The sequence below is a fragment of the Zeus faber genome (assembly GCF_960531495.2).
Source record: "Zeus faber genome assembly, chromosome: 2".
Lineage (NCBI taxonomy): Eukaryota > Metazoa > Chordata > Actinopteri > Zeiformes > Zeidae > Zeus > Zeus faber.
This window is the reverse complement of record NC_137189.1, coordinates 31499605-31518835: the sequence shown is the minus strand read 5'-3', so window position 1 is coordinate 31518835 and position 19231 is coordinate 31499605. Positions and strand designations below refer to the sequence as shown.

At 43.5% G+C, this 19231-nt stretch overlaps 1 protein-coding gene across 2 annotated transcripts in view; it reads left to right on the top strand.

The window, feature by feature from the left end:
* Positions 1-272: 272 nt before the first annotated feature.
* The window catches only part of glsa (glutaminase a), a 30356-nt gene continuing 11397 nt past the window's right edge, over positions 273-19231 (top strand). Inside the window, exons 1-7 of one of the 2 annotated variants that reach the window (XM_080024633.1) lie at positions 273-352; positions 8129-8225; positions 9479-9597; positions 13870-13999; positions 14330-14409; positions 15072-15235; positions 16726-16784. In XM_080024633.1, the coding sequence (XP_079880759.1) occupies positions 9530-9597; positions 13870-13999; positions 14330-14409; positions 15072-15235; positions 16726-16784 (501 nt within the window). In that variant the 5' untranslated portion in view covers positions 273-352; positions 8129-8225; positions 9479-9529. Of the gene's footprint in view, positions 353-8128; positions 8226-9478; positions 9598-13869; positions 14000-14329; positions 14410-15071; positions 15236-16725; positions 16785-19231 lie in introns of those variants that run through there. The other variant, XM_080024632.1, reaches the window with a different exon arrangement.

The following is a 19231-nucleotide window of genomic DNA, read 5'->3' as shown; positions in this document are numbered from 1 at the left end:
GGCCGCGTTAAAGCCGACACGCAGCCCCGTGATCGCCGCTCCGCACCCGGTCCGTCACGCCGCGCACACGACCCTCTCCCCGCGGCCTCGAAATGTTACACCTCCGGGCTTCGATTCCGCTCAAGAAGCTGTTGGAACCCCGCCTGAAGCGTCCCCTGGCAGGTGTCGTCTGTAACGAGGGCTTCACTGCGACGAGCGGCGTCGGTGTGGACGTGCGGTCGCCGGGCGGTGGGAGGCGTTTCTCGGGATGGAGGTCCACGCCGCGGCTCGCCGCCAGACACGGAGCCCGGTCCCTCTGCTCCAAGACGGACGGGGAAGCCGGCAAGGACGCCGCTGCCTCCGTCGCGGAAAAGTGAGTGCGGCCGAAGCCGGTGCGGGGTCACGGCGAAATTGTGTGACCTGTCGAGTTGTTTGCCTCCAAAAGATGGCTGCTCCACAGTTTCACATAGATAGATAGATGGATGGATGGATGGATGCATAGGCATATACTTGAGTAAATGCAGTATTACATCAGCTCATCAAAATGATAAGCAATAATAATAAAAAAATAAACCTAAAACAGTTAAACAAATAAAAATGACAATAAACCTGAAAATCTTTTGAAAACTTTTAAAATGTCCTCACTGTCTTGTGATGTGATGACCCCTCCTCAGATATATACAGTATATATACTATATATAATATATATATATAGAAGCTTTGAGTCAATATGTGTGTGAGTATGATTGACATTGCTTATAGGTCCTATATCTACCCCAAAACCCTGAAACAAAAAACAGAAATATACAGAATAAACAAAGTGTTCTATGCACAGGATAAAATTTGGTATAAAAGTCTTTACGAAGTAAATGAAGTAAAGTTTGTCCAAGACCTAGCAGTTACCAATGGTGTGTTACCGCCCCATTTGCCAGTATGTACACAAAAACATTTTGGTGTGGATGTCATAGAATTGCTGTACATCAGCACAACATCAGAAAGCTACTGTTAGCCGAGGCTGTTAATGTGGTATTCCGTGTTGGCTGACGCACCCAGGAAGCACGGCCCTGCTGTCACCGCCGGCAGGGACGGCTGACGGTTGCCAAAAGGCGGCCAGTGATCTCCACTCTCATCAGGACCAGCAGCTGCATCCCGTCGTCACACGCTGAACTCACTGAGCTGCTTAACGCACTTCTTTTGAAATTACTTTAAAAAACACTCAGCAATAATAACGCATGATGTCTGGTTCACTTTGAACGTGTTTCCATGGCAACAACATCCTCTGCTCAGTGACTTTGTGAAGGTTGGACGGTATTGGAATCTCATTTCTCTTGTTCCAGGAGGCCTCTTGCTTTAGCACACTGCTGTTGGTCAAGGCTCAGTTCAATACGTGATCATATCAGCTGGAATTTACTGTCCTACTTGGCGAGATAGATATTGACCCTTTCCGGAAGATAAATATAATTCTAACTGTACTGTAGGCGACAGCTCTCTTGGCATGGAACTAGGAACTAGGAACTATTGAACCATTTTTAACCAGTGCTAAGTTTCAAACCTTTTATTTATCACATGATGCACTGACTAGCCTCAACAGATAAGTTCTGTGTGTGTGTGTGTGTGTGTGTGTGTGTGTGTGTGTGTGTGTGTGTGTGTGTGTGTGTGTGTGTGTGTGTGTGTGTGTGTGTGTGTGTGTGAGAGAGAGACTGGTCTTAGTGGAAATCTCAATCTGGTGAATTTACGTGACCATGTGTTACGCTCACTGACTCAGAACAGATGTGAACCCGTAAGCACGACACAAAAACAATCAGCTAAGAAGTCAAAGTCCACAATGTTTATTCCCCCCCCCAAAAAAATAAATTGATATATATATATCTCAATAAAAAAAAGGCAAACGTATCCAGCAGGAAAACAGGCAGCGAATCAGGGTCCAGGTAAAAAGGCAGAGGTTTAGACGGAAGCTACAGGAACCAGGTAGCAGTGTGGGAGAGCTCAGCGTAATGGGAGAGACAATCTGGCAAAGAACGAAGGGACGCGGACTGGTATTTATACTGGGGGACTGACAAGGCAATGCGCTGCAGGCGGGGGAAACCAGGTGAAGGGAAGGGAGTGACAGCAAAGCAAAAGGGAGTGGGCGGATCTGAAGTGACATGGAGGTCAGTGACATGGCATGAGGAAATGACCGGATGAAAACAAATATAAATACCAGGAGATCAGGGAGGACCACCATGTGCCATCTTAGAAGGGCGAGTGTTGGTCTGCATGTAAACGTGCACCGGGGTTGTACCTGGACCAGAGCACCATCTGTTTGATAGCCGCCTCCAGACACAGCTCTGTGCTGTCAAGTTCCCTACGTTTTAATGAGATGTAAATGAGCCGCGTGTGCGTGTGAGAGACTGAAAGCCTTCTGCCTGGTTAGTGAACACAGCTGCACCGAAACCTTCTCTCCACCTCTGCAAACACCGGAGAGGTGGAGGAGGCCAGGGCCAGAAATCAATATGGTCATTGAGCAGCTTTCAGTGGAACCCTGTGACATCCCAATGAAGGTGTCAGATGTCATCTCAGCCCTGATGCAGTTCTGTCCCCTAAACAGTCTAGATATTCGCATATCTTTCGATACATTCCTTCTGCCCTGCTTCAATTTAATAGTCGGTTTGACCTTTTTTGTTGCTCATGCTTTATTGAAGTGTCCAGAGTTTTTATCGTGCAGCCACAGTGGGAAACTTGAAAGAGAACGCAACTCAATCTGTTCATTGAGTTTTAAGGAGGAACTGCACGTTAGAACATGTTTTGTTTTTTTTAAGCAGTAAAGGGAAACATGTTCTCTCAATGTAACGCACCAATCCTTGTCACAATATTCACGTTTCTCAACAAATGTAATTCAATCGAAATTACAAAAAGAAAGTGTGACTCAGCAGCGCTGAAATCTGCGAAAATCGCACATGGCACATGGAGGATGCTGACATATATTTGTATTCCCAGTGGCTCTCTACCTCACAACCTGAAAAGAAAATTTAAGGAAAACAAAGAAGACCGGTCCATTCCCTGGGGAAAGTCAAATTGGTTTTAAAACTTTTCAGGATGGAGACTCATCAGTGACAGGACCTTGCACTTTTATTACATCTTTCTGCTTACTTTTTTACCTATTTCTCAAATTACAATTCGCAACATTTAGAACAACGCATAGTATCTTGAAGGGGGGCAACCGCTGCATCATAACGCCCCTTCCTCACTACTTTTTGGCTGAGACCGTAGGTAATGGAGCTTGCCATATAAAGCAAGGGTGTAGCCCACAGGGAAGTCCGTTAAACAAACAGAGCAGCTGGATCGGATGCTTTAACGCGTGAAAGCCTTATTCTCTCCGTGTGTCAGCTCGAAGATCGCTAATATCTGGCCCACCGACCGCCACAATAACCTGCGTCTCGGAAACATAGGGTTGTAAAACGCCTCATTAGCTTCTGCCAACTACCATCTGTAAGCCTCTTCTCACTGCCCATGTTCCTCCAGGGGACCATGATGCGCAGGTAAGAAGGGAGGCTGTCCCACTGTTTAGGCTCCTCTGTGTCCTGCGGTTGTTACCGGATAGTTTGAGGCTTTTATGGGCGTGACCAAATTGCATCTATACCATCGAGCATCAAACTATTCCGTTGTGTTCAATACACAAGAGTAAATGCGTCACGTACTACAGCGAGGCAGAGCTGTAACAGTATGTGACGTCGAACTCACGGTTCTCCATGGTTTCCGGAGCCGAAGCCGCCGCAATTGTGGAGCCCCCAGGGAGGAAAACGAGTCACAAGAGCGAGGATTTATGTCCTCCTGCACGCAGAACCAATCCGTCGTGACTCCTTCACGACGGATTGGAGAAACCTGCACTGCTGTAGGCGTTTATTATCACACAGTGTTGATATATCGATCACGATCACTCGTTTGAATTCCATGTCTTTTTTTATGGAAATGAAACGCCATGCTTCCGTGATTAAGACTACAGAACTGTGTTTCACAGTGAGAATTAATTTTGTGAAGAGGTCGAGAGAGAGGTTTTTATTTTTTTTGTAGCGAGGGATCCTGAGGTAATCAGAGCCTTTGAGGGTGGCTGAAGGTTTAATTACATTTCGCCGGCCGGGCCCCAGATGTTTGGCGCTCCACCTTTAACCTGACAGGGAGAGAACTCGCTCGCAACCCTCCACGGGGAGGGACGCCACTGCAGAAGGGCGGGGTCGCTCCGATTTGATACCACTACGACTCTTGCAGTGGATAGATTCTTCCAAACGATTCCCACATCATGAGTAGCGGTGCAAGACCAAACGATTCGTTCCGAGCCAACAAAGATCTTTTTAAAGGAGTAAGGAGTCTGGAGTCTCTCCAGCAAAAGAGTCTCACGAAATGACAATAGGCAGACTTACCAAGGCAAAACAGGCTGAATAAAGAGGATTCCATTCACAACCCCCGAGCTGAATCCACTTTTCTCTCTCTGTAGGCCACCTGAATCAAACGAACGAAGAGTCGAAAAATTAAATAACTTTTATTTATTTATTTATTTTTAACTGAATGACTCGTCAAGAACCAAATCCAAAAAAAAAGTCAAACCTTTCATCGCCAATCGTGAGTGGGGCTGAGAATAGAAATGTGATGCTTTCACGGCATCGACTGAGTTGCGTCAATACTATCGAGCCTGTTGCTAAGTGTGATACCCAAGTTGTGTATCTCTTGTGAGCGAGCCAAAAATAAAGCTGAACGTTCGTATATGTGCCATGTAATTGCTGTTGGTGAAGGTTTTTTCTATTTTTTACAGTGTAGTCAGTGACATTTTAAAAGCAGATAACAAATCTGCTAATGAAGCTCATGGGACTACATGAGTTTTGATGATTAACAATAATATTGAATTGATACTTCTTCTTTCAGTGCATTGTCACGAAATGAAAGGATAACTTGGTTATTTTTCAAGCCCTGTCCTTATTAAAATGTTTTTTTTTACCCCCATCATTGATAACTGTTCATAGCACAACTTCACTGTACATTTTAGTGTTAAAATTTTGAAACTTACCGCTCTGCTGAAGCATGGTAGTAATATTAATAACAATTAACGTATCCTTCAAGGAGTACAATACACTTGTTAATGTAAATGCGTGAAAATAGAGTTTTGGTCTGACGTCATTTATATTACTGTGGAGTTCACTGTCAAGAACCTCAGCTGGGATTTGGAATTCATTAAGCAGATATTATGGCGTATATCTCTGCTCTGTGTAAATTGCTCTGATTCTCGTGGTAATAACTGATATGAATGAATGAGTGAATATGAATGAGCAAAACGGCAACAAGCAAATCCTCTGTTCTCTTGCAGCTGTGTGTTTTTTTTTTTTTTTTTAACGTGGTGGCTTGGTGACGCCGGTGTTTTGCCCTGTGTTCACATTGACCGATTCACAAATTATTTCATCTGTTCTCTCTCTCTCTCTCTCTCTCTCTCTCTCTCTTTCGTTGATCTGCTTGCTTTGCATTTGTAAGTATAAGTTTTGATTTCATTTTTTTTCCCCCCACTTCCTGTAGGAGTAGAGTTGTGTTTTCTCTTCGTCCAACCCTTTCTTACTTGCCCCCCCCCGCCCGCCCGTCCGCCGCCGCACACACTCCCAGCTTCCTCCTCCTCCTCTTCCTCTCCCGCTGCTCTCATCACCCCCACACCCGCCAGTAATAAGGTCGTCGAGAGTCATCGAATATTCAAACCAACAAACAAATAAAATGCCATCGAACCTGACGGAAGGTTCTAGGGTGACAAAATAGGGTTGGGTGGTGGTTTATATTTTCATACCGTCCAATCGCAGCTACTCAAGATCCTCGATAGACGATACTGATGGTCAGCGGGGGGCGGGAGAAGGAGAGGTGGGGGGAGTTAGTCACAATACGCCAGTGAAACGCCAGCATGGACAAGGTGGAAAGAAAGATTTATTCACTTTTAATAAATCATTTATTATTATTATTATTGACGTTAGAATTTCATTTGGATTTAAGATTTTGAATAGTCGTCTTGAGCGTGGGTCAGCTTCCGACGGAGCTCGGAAATCGTCAAACCTTTAGGCTTTCTGCATGCAGTACAGTTAAAGTTACATGATTTAAACATTTATAAAATATTTTGAAGTTAAAGAAATCTATTTAAGTGCAGTGTGTGGAATTTACGGAACGGACTTGAAATGGAAATATAATATTGGAATGGAATATAATATTCACAAGTATGTTTTAGTTGGTGTATAATCTCATGAAAATAAGAAATGTGTGTTGGTGTTACCTTAGAATGAGCCTTTTAAAAAAAAAAATCTACATAGGGAGGGGGTACGCTTCAGGGAGGCCGCCATGTTGCACCGCCATGTTTCTACGGTAGCCCAAAACGGACAAACCAAACACTGGCTCTAGAGAGGGCCTTTCTTTTGTGTTTTTGGCGAGTTCCGCAGCCACCGTCTCTTCCACAGAGGACATGCGGCTCCACCAGAAACATCTGGAGTTAGTTAATATCGGCGTCGGAAAAAAAAACAAATGGTCAGATTATCCCTGCAATCGTCGATATCCGATCCGATCGCCAGTCGGCACAAGCCTCTGACCAATACGTAAGGTGATACAAGAGCGATAATGAGGGGCCGGCTGCACATTATCCTGCTTATTGAACAGCTACTTGCTATATAATACACTAGTATGCCTTCAGTGGGAGTGGAGAACATCAAAAATGCAGTTTTTAATTTGAATGTACTCCCCAGTGTTAGCTAGCGTTCGTAAAACAGTTGAAGATATATTTTCTCAAAGCCGGTTTATTAATCTCATACACAAAGTTCTCCGCTTGTTAATTTGTCATCAAACCGGAATAATACGTATATTATTTAGCCTCTATAGGCAGTACGTCGTTGCTGGCTGGCTGAGGAGAGGAGTGCCCCTGCCGTCCCCCCCTTCATACACGCTGACCCAGACCCTGTGTCCCATGATGCATTGCAGGGCACCAGCCTGGGCTCCCACAGCTTTGTGGTCGATATGAAACTCCTAAATGTCTGCCGCTAACCCGCTTACGCTTTTCCTCTGATGTGTAGACATGTGGAATGTGCTGCTTCACCAAATACGACGTCTTTGGTCATTCCATTGAAGAGTCATTCCCGTATGTTTCCAAAGTAGTAGCTTACATCACAGACATAAAGAGACAATGAGGCTAACTTACTAGCACAGTGTTAGCCAAACAGGCAGTATTAGCTAGTCCCTGTTGTACTATAGTGCGGCTAAATTACGAGCGCTGCGTTAGCCAAACAAGCAGCATTACCTCGTCTCTGTTAGCTCCGCTAGCAACCGCTAGTTGGTCATGAAGCACGGTTCAATCAGTCTGGTCAAGTCAAGCAACCACAGAGAGGGACTGGTGAATATTAGGAGGCACCTTTACCAATACTGGTTTAATTTTCCTGAGAGTACCAGGAAATATCCTCAGCACCAGAAGCCATATCCAACATGTCAGATATTAAAGGATAGGTTTGCTGCCTTTCAACCCAGGCCTTGTTACACTTTACTTTGATGGGACGTGACATTTAAATGAAAAAATGATCTCAGCTATGCATTGAAAAAAAGGCATGTGAGATATCTGCGAAATGAGGGAAATTGGTTACACGCCAGTCATGGTGTTGTAAGGAGCCCAAACTTAAAAGTCTGAATCTGAATCCGTACCGGCAGCGCCACAGACCAACGGCCCCCGATGCTTCCCTCCTGGAAAACATGGCGGCCTGTGCCCCGAGCTTTAGCATGAGTCATCGCCACGGCTGCCGTCTCTACAAGTTCCAGTTTATGTCTCATCAGCGACACCGAACAAAGCTAAAAAGCAGCGTGGAGCGAGGCGCTGGGGGTTCCATTCCCTTTGCAGCTCAGGGATCAAAGCTTGAGAGTTAGTCGCCCAGCAATACTGCTTCGCGATCATCTGTGTCGTACTCAACTAACTAACACTAATACAGTGTTGCGTACTCCTTTTCCATAACAACGTCAAAGTCTCCTTTCAGTGTGAACACTTCTCTCCTTTGCCACCGCCGCCCCCCTCCCATTTCCCCCCCAGTCGATGCGCTATGGCCGGGTCCGGCTCGGCCTTTGTTCGGTAGGGTTTTATTCCTCACCGTGCCGTCTTGTGTCCCTCCCTCCCCCCCTCCAGGAGAAGGAAGGCCGGCGTCCTGCCCAGCCTGGAGGACCTCCTCTTCTACACCATCGCAGAGGGCCAGGAGAAGATCCCCGCACACAAGTTCACCACCGTGAGTGCCCGGGTCGGGACGCGAACGCTCGCAAGGTCGTTTTTTTTTGTTCCCCGCGACGCGGTGAATTCCATTCCCAACCCAGAACCCAGCCCGCTCTTCTGACTCTCCAGCCGTCCGCCGGTCGAGCAAAGAGTCTGAAAATGTGACGGGTGTTTCTACCGAGTCGCTCCAGACCGAAGAGTCAAATCTCACGAACCTTTCGTCTCCAGTAGTTTTGCATCCGCACCATTTAGGGACTCCATTATGCAGTTAAAACCAAGTTAAATTAGCTTCGACTATGCGACATCTCATATGAAACACCGGTGCAATGGCGGTATTGGCGACTTGAAAAAGTCTCTACTCGCAGCTACGGGTTTGGGGAGGGAGACGGCGTCCTTCTGGGAGAGGGGCGCCAACATGACGTGGATTTTTATTGTAACAATGAACGAAAAGGCCCGCTGGCCAAAAGGTAATAATAATAAAAATAATTAAAAATAATAATAATAACAACGGTAGCAGTCAGTCTGGGCACAGGAGGGATGGCGTTCCCTGAGCTCCTGGCTCCTCCCCCTCTGTAAGACAGACAAACATTTAGAAAACTTGAAAGAAAACTGTCCCGAGTTGACCGAATCAGACGCTGATTCGGTCAACTCGGGACGGTTTTCTTTCGTTTCGGAACAGCTCTGCGGCCGCGGGGAGAGAGCCGCGCTGCTGCTGCTGCTGCTTTGCCTACGATAGCAAAGTCAAGGCAAATTCAGACGGTGATCCTTCGCGTCCCTGCGCTGTGCTCATCACTAATTATTCTTCCGGTTATAAAAGATTGCATGAAGAATATAGAATAAAGGGAATAGACAACTTAAATTTCCGTCTGTCATCAAAAATAAGCATTGCGTTGCATTGTGCTGACGTCACTTATCATTTCAAGTGTGAATTTCTAGTCGGGCATTTAAATGCGCCCCACACAAGCTTTTCCGTCATATTTGGTTAAAAGGCACAATTGTACTTCAACTATGTTTATAACTTATATTAATAGAACAAACATGTTACATAACACTCAAATACAAAGTTTTTGTTGTTGCAATAACCTACTATTTTTAAAGTGAAATCAGATGCAATTAAGATGGTAGGTAAAAAGCATGAAACAGCATTTATAAACATGGTTATACTGTATATGTTTGTTGATATATGTTTTAATCCGGCACTTACGCTGTAGTTATAGTTTTTTGTAAATAGAGTTTGTTGAGAACTCTCACTACGTTCCAAAAAATAAGGCGCTGAAAGCCACGGGGCTTCGCACGGGGGACCCGCGCCTGAAGGAGTGCATGGAGATGCTGAAGGTGACGATGAAGACCACGTCGGACGGAGCCCTGGACCGCCACCTCTTCAAGAAGTACGTCCAATTGCTGCACCAAGCAGTGCAGCCAGAAACACACAACATACCTATTTTACTTTTCTTCTCTAGGTTTTTAATATACTTCATATTCAAATTCTGCTTTATTCCGTTTTTTTTTTTTAACAGAGATCAAGAATTGAATAGAAAATAAAAAATCCTAGTTGAAGCTCAATCCTGCCCCGCCCCGCATGCGCTTTCACGATAAAAAAGTAGTTTAGAGACCCGACAGACTGGTCGGGGATTCCTCCTGGTGACAGATCTGTCGTGTCGCGCGCAAACCACAACGACCTCAAGATTCCCAATCACAAGACCGAAAGTTGTGTCGTGTGAACAGTGCAGTGATCTGACGACTTTGAAAGTCGGCATTAGTGTACTGGGTAGTACACGAGTTTAGCATTAACATTCAACCGTGGGTTGTTGCCTCAGTAACAAACAGCATATACCTCAGTATTGAAATGTACAAAATCAACACGAGTAGGCATATTTACATTTGCTGTAAAAATAAAAACTATAAATTATTCTACGATATGCTAACTATACTCACAGGGAGGTCTGCTATTTGACAAAAGTCCTTGATTATCGTTCTGATGCTGATTGATATGATTGTCGTTCATCGAAGAGAAAATTGAGACATTTTCAGCTATTTTAGAATTAAATCGTTTTGGGTTTCAATGGCATTTTTTTTCCCCGTTGGAGCAGGATGTCGATTTGTTCACGCAGACTCTCAGATCGTCGCAGCAGTCCACTGTTTGGAAATAGCAGTTTCTATTCTTGTACGTAATGGGAGTCATGCGTCGTGACTCCTTCCCCTGCGTCGTCCCTTCTTCACCTTATCCATCCTTTCACTGGTCACATTGTTTTCGCGGCGGCCTTCGGGGTTATCGGACTAACGCTGTTATAAGAAAGGGTCCGTTTGTATAAATGATTCATGGCTGAACTGGAGAATCTCGGTGCCACCGCCTCCCGTTAATAATTCATCAAGCTTCTTTTTGTCGGGAGCGGTCTCACGTCTTTCTCTGAAGGTCATCCAGACCTGCAGAATTTAAAAAACTGTATCAGTGAGCCAAATATGATGCTGATCTGGGTAAATAAAGGTGGGAATCGTTCATTTGGTCCAAATTCAGACGTGAATAATGGTGTTTTCCAAGATCTTCTGCTATCTCCTGCCTCATTAGGCTGCATCTAGTAGAGTCGGAGGAGTGACCTTTACAGTTTTCATTTTTGAGTGGATTTTAGGCAGCACGTTCTCAAACTTGGACTCTAACTCAGAATTTGTGCACTGCTGTACAGACAATTTGCATATTCTAGAAAAAAGGAAATGAATATGCAGAATATATAAAATGTGATTCTGTGCACAGGATAAATGAAATGATCCTTAAGTAATGCCGTCTCCTTTTTCAAATGAAGCCCTCTATGTTTAGCTGCTGGCAGTTGCATGTAGATGAAATGCGTTTAAAAGAACCATCTATGTTTTCCTGTAAACCAGAACTTCTCATTGTTATAACTCACTGTGTTGCCTGTGGAAATAGAGCTGCACTTTCCACTTTGTGGAAGGCGGTGTAGCGGTGATCCACTGTGTTCTCCTTTCCTACTTGGACACGCGTGTGCTGTGTCGCGCAATGATGATGAAGTGACGGACACATGAGCGTTGGATGCCATGTGGGGCAACGATGACGGAGCGACGTAACGGCGCGGTGACGACACTGTGATTAATTATAGTTTCCAGAGTCCTAGTTTTCCGTTGCGTTCCGAGTTCATGGAACGCATCATGGACACCTGCAATTTGTATAGTGCGACTGGCTCGAATCCTGCATAATAAGTCAGGACAGAACACTGCATCTGACACCGGGTTAGATGCGAACAGAATGCGTTTATTTACAAAAAGGGCAAAAGAGATAAAATATCAAACGAAAAGCCCGACAACGTCAAGCAGTTAAGACGACATACGCACACTCACACACACAAACACACACATACACACACACGCAGGTTGCAACCACTACAGACCAATGGAGTCTACATCACACGTCTCGCACATGCGTGCATGCGAGTCACAATTTGCACATATATAATGAATCGGATGATGATGTCACAAAGCGCCCCGCCCCACAAACTGATTTTGCTCCACTGCTCGACCAGAAGTTGTAGAACCTTCGCGTACCGGCGATGCCCCGAAGGTTCTTCTACTTCTGGTCAAACTTAATTGTTTTTTCACCAATTCCTGCCCCAAATCGATATGGATCAAACTCGAACCAGGAGTTCTAACGAGACATCAACCATGTCCGAGGGTCCAGCGGTTGTCTTTTTCCAGACACTTTTACCCTGAAAAATTATAATAATAATAATAATAATAATAATAATAATAATAATAATAATAATAATAATAACGATAGAAAAAATTGAAATCCCAGAAACAACAACAACAATATGCTGGCTGGACCCCTAATTATAATAATAATAATAATAATAATAATAATAATAATAATAATAATGATGATAATAATAATAATAACAATAATATGCAACCTTTATTTGTATAGTCTTGTCAATTTAGACTTGGCGAATGACTTGTGCAAACAATTATTTTCAGTCATTTTTACTTCTCACACTGGGTTAGTTTAGGGCCCCTATCAATGGATTCAAAGCTTGAACCAGACTAGTCAGAGATCTGAACCCAGGGGAGATCTAGCGAGCGAACGCCAGAGGACTGCTTGGCTGGGACATGGCGGATAGGTCTGTGCGCCACCAGGGGGAATCACGTGATGGCCGCCCCCTGGAGTCGAGCGACATACCTCCGTGCTGTTGTCTCTGGCCTAGAGCCACGGCTGAACCCTCTGATTTATTTATAGTCCCGAGCCTCGTAGGGAGGGAGGGAGGGAGGGAGGGAGGGAGAGGGGGCTGCGCTATGTCCACAGGGATGCCATGCCACCAGGATTAGATGTGAAGGTTGGATTCCCGAGGTAGGCGGATCCACAGAGGTCTTTTCGGATACACTGGTATCGCAGATTATCTTCGTCTCACTGCTGTGGTTTAGGTCCTCCTAAACAGGAGGGGGGTGGCTGTCTGTCTGTCTGTCTGTCTTCGCTCCTCTTGCTCTGGGTTGTCGAGCAGGAATGTTGCGGCGATGGTAGTTTAGCAGTAAATAGAAGCCCTGGTGGTCAGTAAACAAACTAACTCCAGTCGAAAGTAAAGTAAACAAACAACACAATTCACAAATCTGCCCAAATTTCCGCTCGCAGTTTTATTGCTTGAAGTGATTTTGATTTGATTTCCGGAGGTCGTTTCCTGTCGTTTCTACACGAGGCTGTGTATTTCTACCACCCTGTTAAATGTCTGTCCATCCCGGTCGGTGAGCTTCGACCTGCCTCCTATTTTCATTTTTGCGACTGTTTCCCTCATGACGCATCAAATGGAAAGTTAGATTTCCAGCGGCATTGGTTACAAAATCTGTGAAGTTATTTGGTGTCTTTGGAACTCTCTCAGTGGGCTCGTGTTGCTTTGAGAACTCGCATATCAAAGTGTCAGCGCTATAGCAAGTTATTACACGGCTCTGTGGAATTCTCAATTCTCACTGGTCAACTGCGGCTTTGTCAGCGGTCAATTGTTTCGGAATAATGACTGCACTCTGTTAATAACGTCCATTATCACAGGCAACCACTTCTGCGGCTCGATTCACGTCCCTCATATCACTCGGTCTGCATGCTAATGCTAATGCTAACATGAGCTTGCGGTGACATCTTGTGACGCCACATAGGGGACTACGCCGGAAGACTTAAAGAGATGAATGCGGATGTGTCCAATTTTACATTGATAACATTGAATAGTTTTGTCTTATGCACGGCAAAGTTTCCTTTGTGGGTGAATAGTTCGCCATGTTGTTGCAGTTGTTGTGACTATTCTTCGAAAACTGGCGGGAGTCGGTAAACTGTTTTGCCGGCGTTTACTAGTTCCAAAATCATTTCAAATCAATATTCTGTCTGAAGGTGAATTAACTCCCTTCAGGGTGATACAGGACCTGACCACACTGCGGGCGTTAATTTGCGATAATGGCCTGGCTGGCTGCTCATTATCCCCACACACCATTGCAGCAACATTTGTAATTGGGGTTAAGTTCCTTCCAAATGTAATGCCTTTTTCAGGCGGTGTCTCATAATATTTTGTCCCAACCCCATTGTTTTATAAAGCTTGGACAGATTTGTTAACCTTAAACACATATCGGGAGTAAATGCAAGTTATTATGGGATGCTCACCCTGCCGCCTGCGTTCCAGATGCGTGCAGAGTAACATCGTGCTGCTGACTCAGGCCTTCAGGAAGAAGTTCGTCATCCCCGACTTCCAGCCGTTCCGCGCACACGTCGACGAACTCTACGAGAACGCCAAAAACATGTCGGGGGGTCAGGTGGGTTGACTCGGTTTCACCCTGGTTTTAGGTGTCGGCCAGGTCCAGAGTGCTAAACTTTTAAGTTTCAGCCAGCACAGAGTGGCGATTCAATCCATTACTCTAACGTAGTCCTACACTTAGTTTGCCATTATTTTAAGACTACATAGCCCCAAAACAAATTGCAGAAAATAAATAAAATAATGAGTTTTCTTTTAATATCTGACATGGTTGATTTGAGTGTCAGATGTTTTTTTAATTTATATTTTCCAATGGCAACACTGAAGTTTAGCTTACTTTTCTACTTGTACTCACGTCACGTATCTTGTATTTTGTCTCTTTGTCCTCTAGGTGGCGGACTACATTCCCCAGTTGGCCCGGTTCAGTCCAGATCTCTGGGCGGTGTCTCTGTGCACTGTGGATGGACAGAGGTACTCTTCTTTTTTTGTGGACTTTTTATCCATATCGACAGTTTGCTGACAACTAGCCACGCTGCTTTTTCTAACTAACCGCGGGCGAGGTTTGGTGGCGGACCCTGCCATCAGCAATGGAAGCAGCTTATATAATATACTGGCTGTATTTTGAAAATTGCCATTTAAACAAAGTATCAAATATGGGATTTGTTTTTACAATATAAATCTCACGGATTTCCACTTTAAGTTATGGTAAAGTTTCTTTAAGGAGGAATTAGATGTATATTTAATAAAACACAGACACATTCTATTATGTAATTATAGAACCCAGAATCGCGATTGTGGCGCCGCCCCTTGCGGCCGCCTGCGCGAGCGCCGCGTGTCGATTACGCACATGTGAGTATTTTTCAAGCTTATAGAGCTTGTGCATAATCACCGGGTGTCATGACATTTCACTGCATATATGTACGACCGTATGTGTGTGTGTATGTGACAAATAATCTCTTGAACTTGAACTTGAACTTGAACTTAAAATAATCTAATTGAGTTGCATTACATAAAACAAAATGGTAATTCAAAATGATAACTTCTCCTCCACTAATATTCAATGCTTCAACCTTCAGATGATGGGAAATTGATCCCTCTCTCTCTCTCTCTCTCTCTCTCTGTCTCTCTCTCAGACACACAGTGGGCGACACCAAGGTTCCGTTCTGCCTCCAGTCGTGTGTGAAGCCCTTGAAGTACGCCATCGCCGTGCACGACCACGGCACGGAGTACGTGCACCGCTTCATCGGGAAGGAGCCGAGCGGACTGCGCTTCAACAAGCTCTTCCTCAACGAAGAAGGTGAGCCCGCAGACGCCTTACGGGCTGGCTGGCTGATGTGGTTGATTGGATCGGCTCTGTGATTGGCTGGTTAGATGTCTGCTTATCTAAACTACTGCTAAACCTACAGCGGTGGATTTCCTCCAGGTGCTCCGGTTTCTTCCCACCATCAAAAATACATGGATGTTAGGTCATGCATGTCTGCCGGTGCCCCTGAGCAAGGCACTGGCAAAGAGCTGGAGTTGGTCCCTGGGCGCTGCACTGCGGCTGCCCACTGCTCCTAGGTATAGGATGGGTCAAATTCAGAGGACAAACTTCATTGTATCCTACTTGTACAATGACAATAAAGAGTTTATCTATCTATCTATCTATCTATCTATCTATCTATCTATCTATCTATCTATCTATCTATCTATCTATCTATCTATCTATCTATCTATCTATCTATCTATAATGGTTCAATAGAATAGAAAGATAGATAGATAGATACATAGATTGATACTTGTGGTCTCAACAGATCACATAAAAAAGGCAATAATAAGAATAAAAATGGAAAAAATGGCGGTATGCAGTACACCTTAAAATGATCAAAGAACAAAGAACCTATTCCATTTTATTTCAATTTATTTTTTATTGTATTTTATTCTATATATTTTTTATCTTATTCTATAAGTATTCCACTTACTGTATTACGTTTTAGGAGTCAGTTAGTCGGTCTATTAGAAAGGAATTTTCTACTTTTTATTTTATTTTATTTTTGTACTTTTTCCTAGGACTTATTGTGTGCTATCACCGGGTGCGTTGCATTACATTTCACTGCATATATGTATGGAAGTATGTATATGTATGTGACAAATAAAAATCTTGAATCTTGAATCTTGAATCTTGAACATAATTAAAATAAACCATACAATAAAATAAACCTCTAAATCAACAATAAACCAGAAAAAAAATAGAGCCAAACACAAAAATGGCAATATTCAATAAACCTATAAATACAGAAAAAGTGAGAGAGGCGAGATTGAGATATATATATAAAATAGTGAACCCATCCTTACAACACTGCCCCCTGTTGGTTTCCATGAGGCAAATGAACTGTTTTCAATCATATCCGTCATATCGTGATATTAGTTAGAGAATAATGTTGAGCTGTAGTTCTTAAACCGAAACCTTCCTTGGTTTCCTGCCTGGCAGCTGTTATCTACCCAGAGAAAATATGGAAGTGTTTTTTTAAACATCTCTATTGTGTGTTGTGTAAGAAGATTAAAGCGTGCAGTGGAGAGTCACATTTTGGACAAACGGGCCACGCTGTGTGTGTGTGTGTGTGTGTGTGTGTGTGTGTGTGTGTGTGTGTGTGTGTGTGTGTGTGTGTGTGTGTGTGTGTGTGTGTGTGTGTGTGTGTGTGTGTGTGTGTGTGTGTGTGTGTGTGTGTTGTTTGACTGCCCTATAATGCATGTTGTGAGTGTTGAAATCTCTGTTCTTGCTGTGTTCTCTTTGCTTCCCTCCCACAGATAAACCGCACAACCCCATGGTCAACGCCGGCGCTATCGTCTGTACGTCCCTCATCAAGGTACAGTAAAGTACCTTTTAGCAGCCCAAAGCCCAAATCACTGCTTTTGCCCCTCGCGTTGTACTGGATAATGGCTGGTTCGACGATTGATTTCCAGAGTTCTTTACCTTTATTTTTTAGGAGGAACAAGTCTGTTAGCATTGTTGCTACTCAGTGGGTGTGGCATTCTGAAAGTTCGAGGTTTCATTTTAAAGTTTGTACCCAAGCAGAATCTGGGCGACACTAAATGAATATCCGGTTGGAGGACTTGTTTTCATGCGGATTACTGAATATGAGGAGATTATAGATGATAGATAATCCCCCACCCCGCAGGGGATTTGGTGAAAGCGTCCCAGCTCGGCCGCACCTGGTGGCCAAGGGCCGGCGCCGATTGGGTGGCGCCGCTCGTCTTCGTGACATCACCCAACAGCAGCCAATCACGGGTGGCCCTTTCATCAACGCCCATCTAAAATTAGATTCTCAAATTGGCATCCCAGATTAATAACGCTGAGTCAGAGACGGACATGGTGACGCCAAACGTGATCTCTTAGAACCAGTTCTGACACAGAACACCTCACTTCCTCTATGTCAGTTTGAATGCTAAAGCTAATGCTAATGCGGTTTGAACGAACGCCGATGATGCAGATGCGCGTCACGTTTGTATTTTTGGCCTCACCTCGAAAATGTCTCTTCTTTGGCCGAGTTGAGGCAGCCATGACGGGGTGGGGCCGGCGTTTGACCGATCAAATCACCAGAGAGCAGGGATTAGTGCTGTTCACTACAACTTTGAAGAAATTAAAGTGGTAATCCATGACATCGCCCATGTTGGACAGTGGATTACACTGGAAGCCCCAGAATTCCGTTGGACACGGCAAGTTCCCGCTGCTACTGTGTACAACTCCAAACAAACCAGCCGGAGCACGTCTTCCTTCTCCCAAATCAGTCCAAGTCGTTTATTTCAACTCTGCCACAAACGAACGTAAACGACTTGCGTTATTTACTTCCAGTATGATCCATGAACAGTACGTGAATACAGTACACTTTACGAAACAATGGCACTTTGTACCTGCAGCCTATTTTGTTTTTGTTGAAATGTTCTGTTTGGTGCTCGCAGGGCTACTTTATCTTAGTCACAGAGTAAAGAACACTCTTTACTCATAGTAAAGGGTGTGGATTAAATGTCTATAAATAAAAATGGATGTGATCTTATGAATGACAGCCAATCAAAAGAATATACCTGTATATGTATATTCACTAGGATACAAGATGGACTCTGCGCCGAAAAACAGGGGACGGAGCTTAACTTTGACGTTTCTGCTGATTCAGAAACCTGCTTCAGAATGAAAGGATTTTCATATATTATTCATTTAATATATGGAAATATATTATAATATAATATTCGCCTGCCACAATATTTTACCAACCGGATGAGGTTGTTGACCTGTCAAAGTTGCTCAAGTATATAAAATTGGATCCAATGCTCCAATGTGGTATAATCCCTCATTGATAGAGAAATTGTTTTTATTATATATAATATTGATATCATTCTATATTTATTTCATATACTTTTTAAATTAAACTTGTATTCCCTTTTACAAACAATGCAAAGAATACCAGAAACTATCCATTCTATCCATATATAAAGAAATCCAATCTCATAAATATAAACTATTCAATTAATATGAAGAATATTAACTATTAAACTATTAAAGAATCAGAGAAACACAAGAATGCTTAAAGTTGAGTAAGTTTAAAAGAAGATTTGGCCGACTGGAAGATTTATTTACTCTGCTGTGTGAACTCTGCTCTGAGTATTCCTTCCTGAACTTAAATACTGGTTGTTATACACACACCCCGATTTACTCAAGTCTAGTTGTTTTTGAGTCTTAAACATTGCTTAGAATATTCTGGAAAAACATGAATCCATAACATTACATTTTTTACCCATGCATTGGAAAAGAAAATATATATATATATACACTACTTAGTAAGATTATTATATATACATTATAATGTTTTTAATAAATATTTTTGGTCAGGTTCGTTTGGATGTACAAATGTTGAATATAAGCTCTGTGTTATCATTTCTTTTCATTATTATTATTATTATTATTTATTTATTTATTTTTTTGTGCAATGCATTGAATAATTCATTACGAAAATCTGCACCTTGCTTTCGTATATGATCCAATTTGATTTGTATATTGATCTAAGTGCAGGATGGGCTTTTTGAGCACGTACAGCAATGAAGAATACAAAAACACCAGATTCCTGCAGTAAGCCTCCTGGATAAACACGGCGGGGAATCTCGAGCAGGGGTGTCAAACTGGTTTTGGTTCAAAATAGTCCGATTGGACGGCATCACAGTGCTAATGAAAACTGGTTGGAGATTAAGACGTTGGCTTATCTGCTCCTCTATTATAACAATTGAAGAAAACATTGAATTTCACACATAGAAACAACAATTG